The sequence below is a fragment of the Colias croceus genome, chromosome 28 (assembly GCF_905220415.1).
Source record: "Colias croceus chromosome 28, ilColCroc2.1".
Lineage (NCBI taxonomy): Eukaryota > Metazoa > Arthropoda > Insecta > Lepidoptera > Pieridae > Colias > Colias croceus.
The window spans coordinates 3,495,423-3,515,402 of NC_059564.1; the positions used below are offsets into that span (position 1 = coordinate 3,495,423).

General features: G+C 34.1%; 2 protein-coding genes across 3 annotated transcripts in view; one reads left to right on the forward strand and one right to left on the reverse strand.

The window, feature by feature from the left end:
* LOC123704174 (cyclin-T-like) overlaps positions 1-3,112 on the reverse strand; it is a 20,475-nt gene extending 17,363 nt beyond the window's left edge. The window contains exon 1 of one of the 2 annotated variants that reach the window (XM_045652478.1): positions 2,629-3,112. In XM_045652478.1, coding sequence (XP_045508434.1) covers positions 2,629-2,777 — 149 coding nt within the window. In that variant the 5' untranslated portion in view covers positions 2,778-3,112. The remainder of the gene's footprint in view (positions 1-2,628) is intronic. The other variant, XM_045652476.1, reaches the window with a different exon arrangement.
* On the forward strand, positions 3,073-16,035 carry LOC123704175 (KAT8 regulatory NSL complex subunit 2). Its single transcript, XM_045652480.1, has 11 exons — positions 3,073-3,143; positions 3,988-4,160; positions 4,709-4,905; positions 6,740-6,853; positions 7,508-7,605; positions 8,433-8,589; positions 9,782-9,945; positions 11,962-12,107; positions 12,694-12,831; positions 14,592-14,723; positions 15,383-16,035. The coding sequence occupies exons 2-11, from the start codon at positions 4,008-4,010 to the stop codon at positions 15,488-15,490; spliced, it is 1,407 nt and encodes a 468-aa protein (XP_045508436.1). The 5' UTR covers positions 3,073-3,143; positions 3,988-4,007; the 3' UTR covers positions 15,491-16,035.
* Positions 16,036-19,980: the final 3,945 nt, after the last annotated feature.

Genomic DNA, 19,980 nt, shown 5'->3' on the forward strand with positions numbered 1-19,980 from the left:
AATTAAATTTTGCATGTGTTTTAGTTTGACGATCTAATATAGAGTAAGTTAGATGCAAGATGCTTAATCATTTTATGCCTATCAATTATTAAAACACTCAAGTTATAAGCAGTTTTTCTATATCAGAAACTAAAAAAAATACAAAGATATCTTCTATGACAATTACATATACAAGAGCAAAACCAGGATATGTAACTAGTTATGTTAAATAGCATCTACTATACAATTTCATTAATCACCGTTTGTTTAATAATAAGTAAAGTAAATGTGGTGCAACATTGTTGACTCATATTATTTTGAACAATGTTTTTATTTATTTAAACTTTATAACTTGAGTCATGCATTCTTCCTAGATATTTCGAATTAGTATGATTGATTATAAAACAATAAAAATTTGTGAGAATTATATTAAAATTAAATTTTGTATGAAGTTAAACTTCTTTAGGCGCGTCACGAGTAAAATTTTAAGGTCGCGTCATGGGAATATCGTCACGTCATGGTACGACATTCGACATTCTTCTAATTATATAAAATAAATTCTTCATCTAAAATCAGCAACCTAAATTATATAGGCCTTTTAAATTTGGCCTTCCAACAATTCAAAATAGCGAGAAATATGAAATTTTCAACACAACATGAAGGCTAAATACTGCAAGGGTAGATAACAATGTTATTATTGCATTATTTTGTAGTATAATCTAATTCTACCGCATCCTTGTGATAAGATACAGGAAAACATTATAGCAAAAAGCTATAGCACAAGTGACTAATATTTTATGAAACACTATACTGAAATCTATACTAATATTATAAAGCTGAAGAGTTTGTTTGTTTGAACACGCTAATCTGAGGAACTACTGGTCCGATTTGAAAAATTATTTCGATGTTAGATAGCATATTTATCAAGGAAATTTATAGGCTATATATCATCATGCTAAGACCAACAGGAGCGGAGCAATGCGGGTGAAACCGCGGGGCACTGATAGTAACTATATAATTTTTCTCTCTACAGGATATTTCTACAACTACTGGAAAAACAAAACTATGTAAAATTATGGCTAATTGTCTAGATATAGTTCATTGGCAAGTATCAAGACAACAAGCTGAGAAGAAAGTATAAATAAGTTCAAACGTAACAAAATTGCCACCCTTCGAAAAATTTAATTGAATTGAATAAACAGTAATAATGTTGAATGTTTATTCTGTTGAAAACTATAAAACAGAATATAATAAAGAACATAACTAAGAAGTTTTTCTATCAAAACCAAACATGTTAATCATAGAATACATTTTGTATGAGACGGCCACAAAAATAATCTTTGGTCATTGACATTATGATAATTCTAATCATTTGGAAGGTCACGTTGGTTCGTCTACTTTGTTTAACCTTGACAGTGTGCATGTTTTATTAATTTCCTCGGTGAAGCATTAAAAAATTATTCGTTAATTACTCACATCAATTATATCGCAATTAACACTCATGACTTTTAATTGTAAAATCTGTTATATCATGCGTTAATTGCCCTGTTATTAATGAAAATAAAGATGTTTTGTATTAAATTTAAAGTTGTGTAAAAGTCAAATGTAGCAGCTTGCAAAAACACTATGAAAAAAAATCTACACAGGTTCAACTATATTAGTAGGATACTCAGCGCAGGTAGTAAACCTTTTTTATTGTAAAGGCATGTACAGGTGGTACACTTGCAGCAAAATTCGTGTAGACAGGAATTTACCTTTGTTATGTGACATAGGTCAGGCAGGTAGAAAAATAGCATTTGATACTGTTGTATAAAATCCTACCGTTTGAAAGACTCGCAAAAAACATTTTTAAGAAATGTCTGGTCTGTTATTTTCTGTAAACTTTTGTGTCAATAGAATAATGATATTGATGTTTATATGTTTAAAAACATCATGTTATGCATCGACATTTTACGTGCGGAGTAAGATAATCTCTAACGTAAATAATTCATAGGTTAAGGTGGGCAGATGATAACAACTACAAAACATTTGTTATCCGCTACATCTACGACGAATATCGATACGCAATATTTTCATACTGCAATATTCCTAGCAATTTGCGTAGTAAGTGTTTAGCAAAACATTCTTATCACAAATTACCTACACGTGCCAGTTCTGAGAAATCGTACGTATGATTCATTTTACCGCGCAAATACCGTAAAGGCGGTTAATTTTGGAGTCAGACGGATGAACTCTACGTCACCACGCAGGCGTTGAGCGTCCTACGTTTGTCAATCAAGGTGCACTGACCTAAAAAAAAATAACACGCATCACGCGTTCTAACCTTATTTCATCGATATTTTATAAACACATTTATTGTTGAGGAAAATCAATGCACTAATTGTTATTCTTAGAAATCGAGAATACTCACGGGAAATCCCAAGCATTAAAGCGAAAGTGACCTGCCTGACGGCGTCAACCCATGTTATAATTTCGTCATGGCTTTTTTCACAAAAACTATATCACTACACTTTTTTATCGATCACAGCGCGATTTTAACGCGAAACAACGTTGTTTTCATAAATAAAACACTGTTTGGACACACTTAAGCACGTTTTAGCCCACATGACTCGACAAAAACATTGAACTTCACTTATTGAAAAAGGATACACTTGAAGCCGCTGGCCCATATCCTGGATTAAATTTGCGGCCTGCTGCCGATATGCTAATTCTTTATCTGCATCTAAACCGCATTTTCTGCTTGGTGAATTCTGTAGTTGCTCTTTTGTAAAATACCATTTTTCTTGGGCACCAGCCATTGAACGGATGTTCCAATGACTGTGTACGAAGAAGCACGACGGAGAGTTGTTCTCCGTCTATGTGCGTGAGTGGGAAAGGGATAGCGCTATGACAGCGACAAACGGATGTAGAACACGTTAACATTTGAGTGATTTATAAAATAGAATTAACCATTTTTTGAATGAAAATCAATGAATTGTCCACTAAATATAAATTAAATAATATATCAAACTTAAAACACACTTCTTTTTCACATAAATGTTACGTAAAAATTTTGTTTGAACTATCTATCTATACATGTATAGTTACACGGCCGCCATTGTAAAATTTCAGTGATTTCGAAGCAAGGTCTCCGGTGACTGAATGATGTTCTGCAACAAGCACAGGTATGTTACACTACACCACTATATTTTATTTTAAAGTGTAAACGTTTCTCTATGTTTTATGCATATTTTTATAATGAATTGCTTAATTATTAAAGAGAAAATTGAACTTTAATTAAACGCACCTTGATTCACTGTCACACGGTGCAAATGGCCGACCGCCACTGTTTACAATATGTTTCGTGATTATTTTTTAAGAAATCCATTAACTAATGACTTGAAGCCCTAATAATTTTATGTAAATTAGTTAATTAATTTTTTGTGTCATTTTTTGTTATCTGAATGGAATAAATATGTTGCAGAAGATAATTAACAAATAATTAGTACACAACTTGATACGTTTTTGTAATTTTGGCGGTCACAGAGAATGAAAAATGAAAATGAATGAAATAAATATTTTTATCAATTCCGATTTCAAATTTTTAATTCAATCTTCAATTTATGAACTACGTGTGCATATTCGTCGAAGTTAGAATACTCATAACTAGCCAAAAATAGATTAATTACACAGTTTCTTTGATTAACGGTGTAAAATTTGATTAATCTACTTTGTTTATATAATATTCTTTTAAATATTTAAACATGTTTTTAATAAAAAGAGAAAATAAAAATAACTTAGAATCTCATAACATACGGATTTCGGATCGTAAGTAGGCATTTAATTATTAGTGATTAATATGTATGTACCTAGTTTACATATTTTCTTTTGCATATGGTATGATCTCTCCAATTTTAACATTAGTCAATTTAATTACCTTGTTGTTTATCATCCTATCCATTAATACTACAAAGTCTATTATATAATAAAGAGTTTTCATTATATTAATCAAAAAACAAATAATTGCAGTTAATACATCACCAAGTGACATGTCAGAGCCAAGGAAAGCGATACACCTACCAAAAGTCAGGATGCTCAGCCGAGGGGGCAGGTCGGCTATCAGAATAACAAATGTGAAGTCGATAAAGCCGCCCAACCCTGAGCTGGTGAAGAAACAGGAGGAGGAGAGGTTGAGAGCTGAGGTAGATCTTATTAAAGATCTTATTAGTCTTTACTTTTATTATAAACTAGCTATGCCCTGCTGTTTTTGCCACCTTACTCTGGCTTTTAGAGTTTACCTCATTTATATGTTTAAATTTGTACAATAATCAGCTTAATAGGTCATTACTCGTTAATATTTTAATTTCTGAATCTATTCATCAAATGTTACCTGATAATTACCATTTTTTATATTTCCTTATGTACAGCATATTTTGTTATATAAAAATGAATCCCAAAATGTGTTGGTAAGCGCATAACTTGAGAACGGCTTAACCGATTTCGTTAATTCTTTTTTTATAATATTCCTTGAAGTTCGAGGATGGTTCTTATGTAGAGAAAACGTGAATATGTACCACGGGCGAAGCCGGGGCGGACCGCTAGATTGTTATAAACATGACGTATTTAGTGAAATTAAAGAAAATACACATTATCCTCAAGATGACTAACTGGCCAATTTTTTGCCCAAAAGTACTATAAACACTTATGGTAATAATTACGCACTATAAACCTTTAAATTCCCAATTTCCAGCTCCAAAAGGAAATAGCCTCCCGCCACCGTACTTGCGGGCACCGTACCTACGAATGTCCCTTACCAGTGGTCTCCGGAAGGGCATATTGCGCTCGGCACATATTGGATGATACCACAGCGCCTTATAGACAGTGCAGCCATGTGACTGCGACGGGCAAGAGGTGTAACTTGCCCGCACCAGCTGATAGGGAGCAGGGGTAAGTCATTTGCTAGGGGCAACGGGTAATGGTTGCTAGGGGCAACGGGGCTACGAACAGGCAGTGCAGCCATATGACTGTGGCGGGGAAGCGGTGCAACTTGCCCGCGCCTGCTGATAGGGAGCACGGGTGAGTCATTTGTTAGGTGCAACGAGTAGCGGTTGCTAGGGGCAACCAGTTGCTATCTATACATATAATAAATCTATAGAAGGGTCAATTCTGTACATTGAAAATATTGAAAAAATAAATAGCAGGGGGTGTTACTGGATCGATACCAAACCCAAATATGTGATTAAAAAAATTTTTGTCTGTCTGTCTGTCTGTCTGTCTGTATGTGAAGACATCACGTGAAAACTACCGGTCCGATTTCGATGAAACTTGGTATAATTATACCTTATTATCCTGGGCGTAAAATAGGATACTTTTTATCCTGGAAAAATACGTAGAAAAAAAATAATCTTAATAATTTTTCAGTTATCCATAGACGTTGTTCTGTAGAACCGCGAACGCACGTTGCGTATTATTATAGGCCTAGCCGTATTTGGGTCCAATAGATATTAACAAGATGTCATTGTCAGAGTTACTCAAAATGGTGAAATAAACCATCCACTCGAAGACCGACATTCGCGCGGACGGAGTCGCGGGCGGAAGCTAGTTTTAATAAAAAAAATTGATTGTCTGTAAAGTCGGTTTACTGACGATATTTGAACGTGACAACGTCTTAAGGCCGATTGTGCTTCTTTGTCGCTCGTTGCGTGCTCTCGCTTGCACTTCAAGCCTTTACATGGAACGCCTCAGAGCGAGGTAACGCCGCATGAGTCATGTTTTTTCGTGCGTGCAGCCGGCTCTATCGAATTATAAGACGTTGTCACGTCAAAAAAATGAAAATAATAATATGTCAAAGGACGACCCACATAGTTGCCATTCACATGTAATTTCTGCTATTCAATGTCCTTTTATTTCGGCTCAGTAGTTTAGGCGTGAAGAAGAAGAGACAGACACATGCACAAGTTTACTGGCTGTGCCCAGCAGTTTTACTCTCATTTCTCCTATATTATGTAATGTGATGATATATTATAGTCCTCAATAAATGGACTATCTAACATAGAATTTTTCAAATTGACCCAGTAGTTCTTGGGATTAGCCTGTTCAAGCATAAAAACAAACACAAACTCTTCGAATTTATAATATTAGTATAGTTGTAGTAATGTAGTACGAATATCTATATTTGTTTAACATCTGTTTTTTGCAAACTAGTAACATTTTATTGAAGTGAAACTTCTTTATCGGTGTTGGAAAAAATTTAGTGTAAAATTTTTTCGTTACGCGTGACATTTTTCCGTTACGCGCCATCTTTTTCTTATCCCTACCACGCGTGATTCGACGTATTTCTGTAAAGTTGCATATAGTAAATTATTTTTTGAAAAATAAGGTCAGAAAGAAGTTTCACTTCTTACGTGTGTACACTAGTACACGCACACATTTTTTTATCAATTTGGACTTTATTAGTATATATGTAGTATTAGATTTCCGCCCGCGGCTTCGCCCGCGTTTGCAAAGGAAAACCCGCATAGTTCCCGTCCCCGTGGGATTTCCGGGATAAAAACTATCCTATGTGTTAATCCAAGTTACCTTCTATATTATGTGTGCTAAATTTCATTGTAATCGGTTCAGTAGTTTTTACGTGAAAGAGTAACAAACATCCATTCATCCATACAAACTTCCGCATTTATAATATTAGTAGGATTATAGTAGGATTAATATCTTTCTTCCGTTAATCACCTGTTTAATAATTGTTTTTGCATACTAATAACATTTTATTTATCAATTTCAGGTTATGTTTCGAGCACGCACACGCGGCGCTACAAAACAGACAACGCAGTGCGGCCCCTCCACCGCCCGTTACAACTACAGAGACATTGTTGAATCAATTGCAACATTATATACGGTGAGTAAAAGAGCTATATAGCTATACTAGCTGTTGCCCGCAACTTCGCCTGCGTGGAAAAGATAAATAAACGTGATAAAAATTTTCATCCCCTATTTTATCCCCTTGGGGGAAGAATTGATCAAAATCCTTCGGGACGCCTCCGTTCTAACATCTACCTGCATGCCAAATTCAGCCCGATCCGTCCAGTGATTTGGGCTGTGCGTTGATAGATCACTATATCAGTCACCTTTGAGTTTTATATGTATATACTAGCTGTGCCCTACGGTTTTACGGTTCAAACAAACAAACTCTTTAGTTTTATAATATTAGTGTAGATATTGGGATTGATTTTTAATTATTTTTATATTGTATTAATTATAATTTCTGTCTATTAATTAGCTTAGACTATAAAGTATTAGTAATATTATGTACACATCATATTTACCAATACTTTATACAATATGTAAGACTGTGCAAATTCTCAACATGGGCTGTGCTGTGAAAATTCTCAATATGTTTGTTCAACTTAGTTGTTAAACAAATGGCCTCTATCTTGAATATGGGGCCTTTGTGGCTTGGAGGGCTTTGTCTTTTAACTTTCTTCAATTTCACTTTAACTTTGACTTTGACCTCCACTTTCACTTTACCTTCGACCTCCACTTTGACTTTCAGGCCGGAACGTACGCGTACAACATCTTGCGCGTCATCCGTTTCAGTAGTGAGCGATCCAGCTGACCACGAGCCTATTACACATGCTGTCGATCCCTTTAGTGAGTATTTTTGAGTTATTTATATTTATTATTTATTTATTTACTCTTTATTGTACAACATATGTACTAAAATAAAAGTAAAACAAAACCATTTAAAATGTACAAATGGCGGCCTTATGGCTCGAAGATTTAACTAAAACAAGACAAAATATAGAAGTTTTAAAACTACATTTAATCAACTTTTCATATTAAGTATTATGTCATAGTAAATAAATGAAAAAAATAGGCGCAACTGTTGAAAACAGCTTAGTTTAGGCTTAGGCTGACAGGATAGGTTTTATGCAGGGTTTTAAAAGCTTTAAAAATATTTTTAATAAGTTCATCTTTCATAATTAACCATAGTAATTAAAATACAAGAGTAAATAAGATGTCTTCACATATGAATTAAACAATTGGGATGACAATCTTCTGAATTGCAATATGTAATTATTTATTTATTTAATAATTTTATGTACCATTACAAGTTACAATACATAATATTAATAGAAATGGAAAACATGCATAACACATAAGGCAACCTTATCGCTTATCAGCAATATCTTCCAGGCTAATTACTACTAACTACATACTACTAGTTATTAAATTTTTATTTATTTTATAATTTACTAGCTTACCGCCCGCGGCTTCGCCCGCTTTGTCTAAAACCTTATAAATTATATACTAAAACCTTCCTCTTGAATCGCTCTATCTATAAAAAAAAAAACGCATCAAAATCCGTTGCGTAGTTTTAAAGATTTAAGCATACAAAGGGACATAGGGACAGAGAAAGCGACTTTGTTTTATACTATTTAGTGATACTAAAAGTGATGTGTTTATTAAATTTTCAGAGGAAATAGAAGCAACAGCCGTGAACACTACAGTATGTCGCAATATAATGGAGAGCGCAGCTTGTAGCGACAGTGATGCCGATAGCGTCGAAGTTACAGATGATATTCTGGATTTGGACGAAAATGAACCGGCTCCGTGCGAGAATAGACCGCTATGGTCAGTATTAGTGGTCAAAGTGAAGGGTATGTGAAAGTGGTGGTCAAAAGTGATGGGTAAAAGTGAAAGTGGTGGTCAAAGTGTGCGGTATAGTAAAAGTAAAAGTGGTGGTAAAACCGAGGAGCATAAGTGAAATTATGATGAAATTAAGGGCCATATGTGAAAGATGTGGTCTGAGTTAGAGTTATAAGTGAGTGTTAGCTAATTGTTGATAAAAGTGGAAAAGTGAAGGGAAAGAAAGTGTTGTATAATTATGTTAGTTTGTAGACAATGGTTTAGATAGTACTAGCTTTCCCCCCGCAGCTTCGCCCGCGCAGTCAAAGAAAAACCCGCATAGTTCCCGTTCCCGTGGGATTTCCGGGATAAAACTTATCCTATTTACCGAGGTAAAAAGTAGCATCCTTTCTCGGGTATAAAAATATCTCTATACCAAATTTCATGCTAGTTGGTTCAGTAGTTTAGGCGTGATTGAGTAACAGACAGACATACAGAGTTACTTTCGCATTTATAATATTGGTATGTATTGTAAGGAAAATGGCTAGTTTTTGGGGATGCGACACTGATAGCGCTAGTGTTGAAGTTAAGGATGATATTCTGGATGTGGATGAAAATGGACCGGCTTCGTGTGAGAATAGACAGCTGTGTGTATTAGTGGTCAAAGTGTGGGTTTCATAGTGAATGGTATATGTGAAAGTGTTGGTCAAAGTTAGGGATATGAATATAAAGTTCAAGAAAAATATATGATGGTCAATAAAATGAGATACTAGACCTGTGGTATAGACAATCAATGCTTTCCCATCTATAAGACTTAACTAGCATTATTTGTATCCTTTACACGAGCATTGAAACTAAATTTGGCACATCTATTTTATCTTGTGTTAAAATAAAGCTTTAAAAAATATTAAGGCAACAAAAAGTTTTTTGTGAAGTGGTAGTAAAAGGGTAACAGTGTAGAGACAGAAAGAGCTGTAGTTATTGTGGAAGAATTGTGATTAATGGTTTAGAGAATATTGTATGGAAGATTGCTATTATTTAGGATTAGCGACTGTGGTTATTGAATTTCAAGTTAAATTTGCTTGCAAAACGTCTCAAAATTATTATTAAACCATTTATTGATGGCCCTTGTTTTAATTTTAGAAGCATTTTCTATACATAATATGATGTATTTTTTTCATTTATTTAATTATTTCAGGCGTGCCGGCGTATTCACAGCGGAAGAAGCAGTGTGCGAAGCTAGAGATGTATTGAAATCGTTGCAAACCGCATATATAAGTCAAATGGGACGGCTAAGGGTGTGCCTGCAAATGGCTAGGTTGCAGTATGTTAAGGGACTGAGGTCGGAGAAGGAATTGTATTGTAAGTAGTTTTAAATTATGCATAGCTTATTGCTCGCGGCTTTGTCCGCTTTGTAAAAACTTAAAATGGTTTACTAAATCATCTTGAAGCCCTATCTATTAATAATTAACACTTACTGGGCCTATCCGAATAAAATTTTTATGGGACCAATTCGACACCATCCCGCATCGAACAAAAAAAGAATCACGTAAATCGGTTCAGAAACCTCGGAGTAATCGGTGTACATACATTAAAAAAAAAACATACCGGCCGAATTGATAACCTCCTTTTTTTGGAAGTCTGTTAAAAACTAGCTGCACTGGCAGACATTCTGCCTTATTACCGCCTTGTCTTGCCTTATGCCGTTTTTCATGTTCTCCTTCATGAAAGCAGGTTCTAATACTTGCTTTGTCTTAATAATAACTATATTTTGTTTCGTTTTTGTCCGAATTGGTGGACCCTTTAGTTTTATGCTTAGCATCACATTTGGCGACTCATTTTCATAATAACTTTACTAGTTTTAAACATTTTAATTACTTAAACAATTTCAATGCTGTGAGAACTTTTTGAATAAAGTATCAGTTTACATCGAAAATGTATAATAATAAAGCCGCCAAATTGTACTAATTAGCTTTAAAGTTATTTTTTTTTTTACATTGTTACTCATCATCCTGCGCATCCTACTAATATTATAAATGCAAAAGTTTGTATGTTTGTTTGTTACTCCTTCACGTAAAAACTGCTGAATCGACTATCTTGAAATTTGGCAAACACAAAGGATGTAACTTGGATTAAAACGGGTATCATTTAAGCTATCACCAATCTAATTAGTTTTGTGTTTCTTAAATAATAGGGTTTGTCCTCAAAATAGTAGATCTGTCACCAAAATGTAGTCACCAAACAATGCAAAATCAGTTCCACATTAAATCACTTAAAATCCTGAGATATAAGGTCTAGTACCAAATAAATGTTTTTGTATGTATTATAATAGGTGTGTCCTAATAAGTATTTAAGCAAACTAATTTAAAGAGATCACCAATAAATCATATTATGTTACTAAAAGTTAAAATAATCAATATTTAATGTTAAAAAACAATAATCACTGAATAATCAGCGCTGGTTTGGATTTCGAAGGGCGCCCCCTTTTTATTTTCTGGCCGATAAGCACATTTTTTGCTTCTGGTGGGGGGTTAGCCAGCTTTAAGCGTATGGCTAATCCGATAATATGTTTGCACATGTCAATTTTTAAAGCGCGCCAATTTGTCTCCGCCCCTTTGATCATTTTTTCATTTAAATTATAAATTGATGTATTAAATTGGTAACGTATACTATTAATTTAATATCTGAACGAAATAAAATGTTACTACTGTATTGGTGACAAAATATCAAATAAAAAGGAGTCGCAGTCAGGGATCGATAATCGATTTATTTGGTGACAGATCTACCATTCTGAGCACAGAGCTATTATTTAACTATTAAAACTGTTATTATAAGAACGAGGTTTATATTCATGTAATGCAATATTATTTTATTGGTTATCGATCTCTTATTTTACACACATATTAACATTAATTTGATAATTTACACCTGGGAACAATTTTTGTTTATCTGAGAACGAAAATATTTCGTGGTGATAGATCTATTTATTAGGTGATACAACTTGATGACAAATATAAATTTTGGTGATAGAAAATAAAGTTCCCGATTAAAACATAGGATAGATTTTATCTCAAAAATCCACCGGGAACGGGAACTATGCGGGTTTTTCCTTTAACTACGCGGGTAAACTGTGGGCGAAAAGCTAGTATATTTTTTTAAGGGCTGATTTTTCAATCCTTGGTTAAAACTTATTCATCAAATAACGTATTAAACTACCATTTCAAAAATATATTGTAATTGTCCGTATTATACAGTTTACAGGTGACATTTTAAAATGTTCGTGTAATACTTTATTGGACGGATAAATTTTAACCAAGGATCTCTAAAGCTATAAAACTTAATATCAAAATTAACATCTTATTAATCTTATATTTTCAGGCAGCATAAACACACAGGCCCGGAGTGGTCCGCTAACAGTGCGAGAGAGACGGCAACTGCGCAAATTGAAGGCATTTGCCGGATATCATAAGAAACATGGTGTGGACGCTGTGTTGGCAAGAAAACTGCATAAAAAACGGGCTAAAGTGAGTATTTGTTGATAATCTATATATATAAAACTCAAAGGTGACTGATATAGTGATCTATCAACGCACAGCCCAAACCACTGGACGTATCGGGCTGAAATTTGGCATGCAGGTAGATGTCATAACGTATGCGTCCCCTTGGATTTTCCGATATTCTTACGGGAACGGGGAAAAACGGGGATACACGTACAAAGACGTGGGCGGAAGCTAGTTTATTTATATTTTTTATGTATAGTATACTAGCGGTCCGCCCCGGCTTCGCCCGTGGTACATATTTCGCAATAAAAGGTAGCCTATGTTCTTTCTCAGGATCTAAAGATTGTCTGTGCCAAATGCCTATTAGGCTCATAAACTACTGGACCGATTTTGATGAAATGAGCCTATTAGGCTCATAAACTACTGGACCGATTTTGATGAAATTTGGCACAGACAATCTTTGATGACCGGGACCGGGACCGATTTTGATGAAAAAGAGTTTATGACTATGGTCGCATTTCGACAATTCGGCGACCAATATACAAGAATTACTTGTTGTAATATATTATTTTATGTAAATATAAATAACAAAATGTCTATTAAATTTCAGGTGAACGAAATCCCGTCGAACCGTGGGAACCCATCGCAAGGGAAGTGCACATTCACGGAGGGCGGGGTTCGATGCTCGGTGCATACATTACCCGCTGCTAAGCACTGCTTGAAGCATATATTGAATGATAGACAACAGGTATGCTGTGAAAATATATTTATTTCACCAATTGTCACTCTAATTTCAACAACGATAAGGGGCCACTGAAAACCAGCGCTGTGCGTGCATTACTGCCGTACAGTATTTAGCTGAGTTGGTAACCCTTTTTCAAGGACACCCTACCGTACTAACTTAGTGTAATTTTTTGTCTCCTTATTTTTTATTATTATTATTTTTTTTTTCTCTTTTCTAAGTTGTAGTTAAATTGTAATTTATATTTGTTTTTTATGTTTTAAGTTTTTTGTTGTTGTTTTTTATGTAAATGTGTTTATTTTAATGTCCTTGAAATAAATGTTTTTTCTTTCTTTTCTTTCTTTCTTTCAATTGACCGGATGATTGACTGACCGGTTGGCTTGGTTGGTAGTGGCCCTGCCTTCCAAGCCAGAGGTCGTGGGTTCGATTCCCACCCGGGGCAAATATTTGTGTGATGAACAAAGATGTTTGCTCCGTGTCTGGATGTTAATTATCTATATAAGTATTTATTTAAAATTATATATGTATGTTTATCAGCCATCTGGTTTCCATAACACAAGCGAAAAGCTTAGTATGGGATCAGATCGTGCCGTGTGTGAAAATTGTCCCGAAATATTTATTTATTTATAATTAAAATGGGCCACTAGTTTAGTATAAGTGAAGTCCCATGTCCCCAAGTGGGGTAAGGGGCAGATGCATTATACATCTGTTTCACTGATCGATTTTATTTAGGGACAAGTAGGTGATCAGCCTTCTGTGTACTGCCAGACCAAGACATTTTTTTTCTTCGTCTCCAGTTCAGTATAATTGAATGTTAAAATTAAATATTAAAAATTGATTAATTCAAGTGATGATGATTTTAAATGTGTTTCTTTCATTCCTAAATCTATTACATTCCCAAACATTCCATTTACTTTCACAATTATTTCAATATCAAATTTAGATAACAGATATAGAAATTGGTTCAGACGTTTTCGAGTTTTAGTAAAAGAAACATACAGTAACAAATAAATTCTGTGGTACTGTGTTTATCTTAAGTGGCAATCCTTTTATCATGTTGTTAAGTATTTTAATCTTTTCTTTATGTATATAAAACTAGCTGTGCCCCGCAGTTTCACCCGCATTGCCACCCGCACGCACCTTCCTCGATAAATGGGCTATCTAACACCGAAAGAATTTTTCAAATCGGACCAGTAGTTCTTGAGATTAGCGCGTTCAAACAAAACAAACTCTTCAGCTCTATAATATTAGTATCGATTCTTGTGTCACAGTGTTAGTTTCCATACTCGTCCAAAATGGCTGGGACAGCTAGTAATATAATCTATTTATATAATCTTTTAAGCGATGGCAAATATATCGCTTTCTATTCATATAATATCTACATGTGAATAGTGTTTTATTTATACTTTATTAACCGACTTCAAAAAAAGGAGGAGGCTATCAATTCGGCCGGTATGTTTTTTTTTTTTTTGTATGTACACCGATTACTCCGAGGTTTCTGGACCGATTTACGTGATTCTTTTTTTGTTCGATGCGGGATGGTGTCGAATTGGTCCCATAAAAATTTTATTTGGATAGGCCCAGTAGTTTTTATTTTATGAGCATTTTTGTCTGTATTTGCAAATGTTGCAAGTGCAAGTTTGAAGTCGGTTGTTTTTAACGCAGTTATTGACTTGTTTTTATTTAATTTCCAAGTGCACTTAAACAAATACATAAGTTCATATACAGTTTAAAATTATTAATTTTATCTTTTTCCTCAATTTCAGGTGCTTTTCAAGCAATGCGGTGACCTCCGTGGTGGTGTACCATGCAGAGAACCGGTGGCCAAACTACCATTGCCGTCAAACACTTGTAGATACCATACTGGACCTCCGGCTTACACTGCTTTTACATTGAAGGTAGATTATTTATCAATATAAGTCATGGATGTACTATACTAATATATATCTATATATACTAATATTATAATGCTGAAGAGTTTGTTTGTTTGAACGCGCTAATCTCAGGAAAAATTATTTCTGTGTTAGATAGCCCATTTATCGAGGAAGGCTATAGGCTATATATTATCATCACGCTAAGACCAACAGGAGCGGAGCAATGCAGGTGAAACCGCGAAGCGCAGCTAGTTTTTAATAAGATTAAATTTAATTTCATAAGTTACTAGCGGTCCGCTCCGGCTTCGCCCGTGGTACATGTTTATATTTTCCCTCCATAAGAGCCATCCTGATACTCCAAGGAATATTATAAAAAAAGAATTAAAGAAATCGGTTCAGCCGTTCGCGAGATTTGAGCTTAGAAACAAATGTAGCGTCTCATTTTTATATTATAGATTATTCAATTCTATAAAATACTAATTGCACACTCTGTGTTAGTTATTTTGTCATTAAAATTTTTAAAATTTTTTCATTGTTATAAACTATTCAAGTGTTAGTGGACAAAAATAGACCAAATTGAAAATCAGTAAAACCTGTTTAACCATGAGTTATAAGTGCATATACTAACACTATCATCTTTTAAATATTTTTAAATCAATCTAAAACACATCTCTTTATTACAGAAAGACGAATCCACCAGCGATGAAGACTCCCACTCATCATCAGACACGGAAGCCGATGATATGTCTCCGGAGAAGGTGGAACCGACCATCTTGCCAGCGTTCGAGTGACACATGGACTATCCATATGATATATGGAACTTTGATCACTGAAATGTAGTGAAAAACTGTGAAAAGTGGTGAAAAACTGTGAAGGACATGGAAAAGTAGGGAAAAACAGTGATAAGTAGGGACAAACAGTAGGAAAAATGATGAAATATGGTGAAAAATAGTGACTAATCGTGAATAACAGGGAAAAATGGTGAATACTAGTTAGTTAATAGTGAAAAACAGTGAGAAGTCTCTAAAAGACAGTGTAAAAATCACTGAAAGCAGTGTAAAATTCAGTGAAAATTTGTAAAAAAAAACTGTGTCAAATTGTAAAAAAACAGTGACCAATATTATTAAAAACAGTGTTAATTTGTAAAAAACTGTGTCAAATTGTAAAAAACAGTGAAGCTTTGAGTAAAGCAATTGATGATAGGGAATTTGGAAAAAACGTCAATATTAGTGAAAAAAAAAAGTGTTTGTGTACTAGTGTACACAAATAAGAAGTGAAGTGAAACTTCTGACCTTATTTTTCAAAAAATAATTTACTATATGCAACTTTACAGAAAAACGTCGAATCACGCATGGTAGGGATAAGAAAGAGATGGCGCGTAACGAAAAAATGTCACGCGTAACAAAGAAATGTTAAACTAATTTTTTTTCCAAAAATTCTTCCCCGATAAAGAAGTTTCACTTCAAAAACACAAAAAAATTGTTTAAAATAGTGAACAGTATGAATATTGAATATAAGTATTAGGTACATATTATAATGAAATGTGTTAAAAGTATTGCATTTAAAATGACGGGTAATATTAGTTTATTGTATAATAAGAGTGGAATCAGTTTAAAATGTTCAATTCATATGAATTTTTATTTAATTACAATATTTGGCATTGTAAACATTTAAAATACTAGCTTACCGCCCGCGGCTTCGCCCGCTTTCTCTAAAACGATTTGAGATTTAAACTATCCTATCTCTCAAGTTGGATCGAACTGCACATGGTGTGCGAATTTTATTATAATCGGTTATGTGGTTTAGGAGTCCATTGAGGACAAACATTGTGACATGAGATTTATATATACAGTCAAAACCGTTTATGGCGACATCGTTTAGAACAACATTACGGTTAAATTGACCAAAATCAAAGGTCCTGGCTGAATGTTATATGACCGCCTTATCGAAAACATTGGTTTTTACAACATTGTTTAATACGACATACCGCATTAAGCGACCACATTTGGTTAATATTTTCGGAGAATTATATCTGTAGAACGACCGGCTGTATTGTAAACAATTATTGAATAGGTAACTGTATCCACATCTGGCACGGTTTAATAGTCAATGGCTATTATCTTAAAAGTAATCAAAGTTTAGGGTCTTTTGTCATTCTTAGAAACAAAGCACATGCATGCCGTAGCTTGGCCGTAGCCTCAGTTTGTTACTTATCGTTACACAAGGTGCACCGAAACATATTGTTGAGTTAACTGTGAAAATTGTAACATGTCGCAAAAAAGACAACAAATCAATATCGAAGAAAAATCGCGTATTATTTCAAAGCTAGAGAAAGGAATTCCAAACGAAAACCTGGCCAAAGAATATGGTGTATCAAAATTAAAATCCAGTTGTTACAACTATCGGTTTTTACGACTCAATATGAGTAGTCCCTTCGATGTCGTTATAACAGATTTTGACTGTATTAAGATTGTTGATTGTTATTCCATAATCACCGAAATTTCTGTTGAAAATGTGTAGTAGATCTGTGATTAAAAGTAATGCTAAATTTCATAGATTTGACTTAAGTATTAAGGTATACTAAGTGAGAATTCTTGTTTTTTCATTGATTCTCACTAAAAACCACATCAAAGCATTGTTTGATCACTACATAGTATAAAACAAAGACAATTTCTCTGTCCCTATGTATGCTTGTATGTTTAAAACGACGCAGCGGATTTTGATGCGGTTTTTTTAATAGATAGAGTGATATAATTTATTCAGTTTAAGACAAAGCGGGTGAACCCGCTGGCGAAAAGCTAGTAATAAATAAATATATAATAAACTAGCTGTTGCCCGAAGAAAAACCCGCATAGTTCTCGTTCCTGTGGGATTTCGGGGATTGCGTCATTTCCCCGGGATAAAAAGTGGCCTATGTTTTTTCTTGGGTATCAAAATATCTCCATACCAAATTTCATGAAAATTGGTTCAGTAGTTTAGGCGTGATTGAGTAACAGACAGACAGACAGAGTTAATTACTTTCGCATTTATAATATTAGTATGGATAATCAATGTAAAAAACAGTTGAAATATGTAGTTAATAGCATTCATAGGATTAACCACAATTAAATATGTATCTTATAACTGCATATGCTATTTGTAGTGAAATTTCATTTACCTTTGTTTTTAACACACTTTTATTAGCTACCTGTATGTTTGTATGTAACTGACTCCTTACTGGATTTTGAACCATGTAATTAAAATTTTGTAATCAGACATGGGTGACAATAAAGTAATTTTATTTGTATAAGTGTGTTTTTTTAATTCTCAAAAAGCTTAAAATGTACTGGTGTTAATTCTCTAATAAGATCTATAATTGTATACAAAATTAAATGCAAATTACAATAATGTATATTGTCATGTGAAAATGTAAATAAATTAAGTATAAAGAATAATAAATAGTTTTATTATTGTATATTTTGAATGGCTTTTGCACAAATCAATGTATGTACAGCCAAAATATGTTAAACAACTGCTCATATTCATTCGTAACAACCTTCGTTTCGATAGAAATTTTTTACGAAATTGTAATTATTAAAAAAAGTTGGTAAAGTTGCATATTTTAAAGTTTAATGTATTGTGCAAGTACAAACAAATCGATTGGCCCTAGGGTAATAATATTATGACTGTAATTATTTCTCATTCACTTACCAAAGTATTGTTGTATTGTGTTAAATAAAAGATCTGAAAAATACCTTTTCTTTTTATTAAATATCCCAAATAGTTTAAGATCCTACTTGGTAGTCGATATTATCACTTTCGGCAATTCTTTTAAAGACTACCTACGACAAATCAAATGCATACTTGCTCAACATACATTTTAAATTTAATTTTATCATAAAACAGATATCTGCAAAATCGGTCATTGGGATCAAGTAGAAGGATTTGAGGTTCATCAATTCACCATTCATAAGCATTAGGAAATCTGCAATCTGCGCCCAAAAAAAATTGTAATTAAAAATGCAATAAATCATCACCTTCAATTTACAAAGTGCTTTCAAACGCACAAGCGTAATGTCTATATAATAATTATATAACTAGCTTTCTGCTTTTGGCTTCGCCCGTATGGACCGTAGTCAATAAGTCGCATTTTTAATACAGCGCCATCTATGGGTAATCATAAATTTCGGAGTAGGTACAATTCAAATTGGAACTTTCATGAAAATGATGTTTCTTCTATGTCACTCTAGCTACCTTTTTTTTTAAAGTGGGGAAATCACTACCTGACTATCTCCAGACACAATGAATGAAGGACTAACGCTTTTGTAATATTAGTAAGTATTATGGACACTCGACCAGAAACCACTTGTAAAAAGCGTCTATCATTCGCTTTCAATTTTATCGAACCCCTCTGCGAAAAGGATTCCTAACCTTATTTCAAACTAACGAGCGATTGATGTTCCAACCAGCTTCAGATTACTTGATCATAATGGCTCGGGGACCAAAATTTTTTAGCAAAACACGTACGCAGGCCTAACACTAAGTTACACACACACCAAAGTTCCATTACCGCACAGCCCGCCATAAACAGAAATACCACCCTCACCACCTTGACTGCTGGCGGTCGACAACTGTGCGCTTTAAACGGAGCTTCTTTCCGCGAACAACAGTCTTATGGAACCAGCTTCCTAGTACGGTATTCCCGAATGGTTACAATCTGGGGACCTTTAAGAAGAGAGCGTATTCTTTCTTAAAAGGCCGGCAACACACTCCCAATGTCCCTGGCGTTGTGGGTGCTTATGGGCGACGCTGAACGCTTACCATCAGGCGTCGCGTCTGCTCTGTTGCCTCCTCTTTCATAAAAAAAAAAAAACACACTCGCTGTGTGCATTTTCTTTTCGAATTTTAGAACTGTACCTGTGCATTGTGCATTCGTTGGAACGTTACATTACATAGGTATGGTGTGGTACCATTGCATTCGTAAGAAAGGGAATATTACGTTGTTTACATATTGTACTTATAATAATAAATAGGAATCATACGTATATGTAACAAACGTTCTTAAAATTGCTCAAGTGTATACTGTATAGCTGCATAGTGCATGCTATACGCTATACCAGCGTTAGCTACTATTAAGTACCTATTCTGTGTTTTAGTTAGAATCGATATATCATATACCTACGCATGTACACAAAACACAAAAATAGACAACAGGTTAACTAGATCGTCCCGGCTCTGCCTGGATTTTTCAAAGGAAGCTTTTGCAAAATTTAAAAAGTTATCCCAAACCAAACAGATACAA

What these genes read in the sequence shown, in the direction of transcription:
- LOC123704175 (XM_045652480.1), top strand. Translation starts at nt 4,008, where the DNA reads ATGTCAGAGCCAAGGAAAGCGATACACCTACCAAAAGTCAGGATGCTC. An exon ending in TGCGAGAATAGACCGCTATG is followed by an intron (nt 8,590 to 9,781) that starts GTCAGTATTAGT and finishes TAATTATTTCAG; the next exon opens with GCGTGCCGGCGTATTCACAG. An exon ending in GTCGGAGAAGGAATTGTATT is followed by an intron (nt 9,946 to 11,961) that starts GTAAGTAGTTTT and finishes TTATATTTTCAG; the next exon opens with GCAGCATAAACACACAGGCC.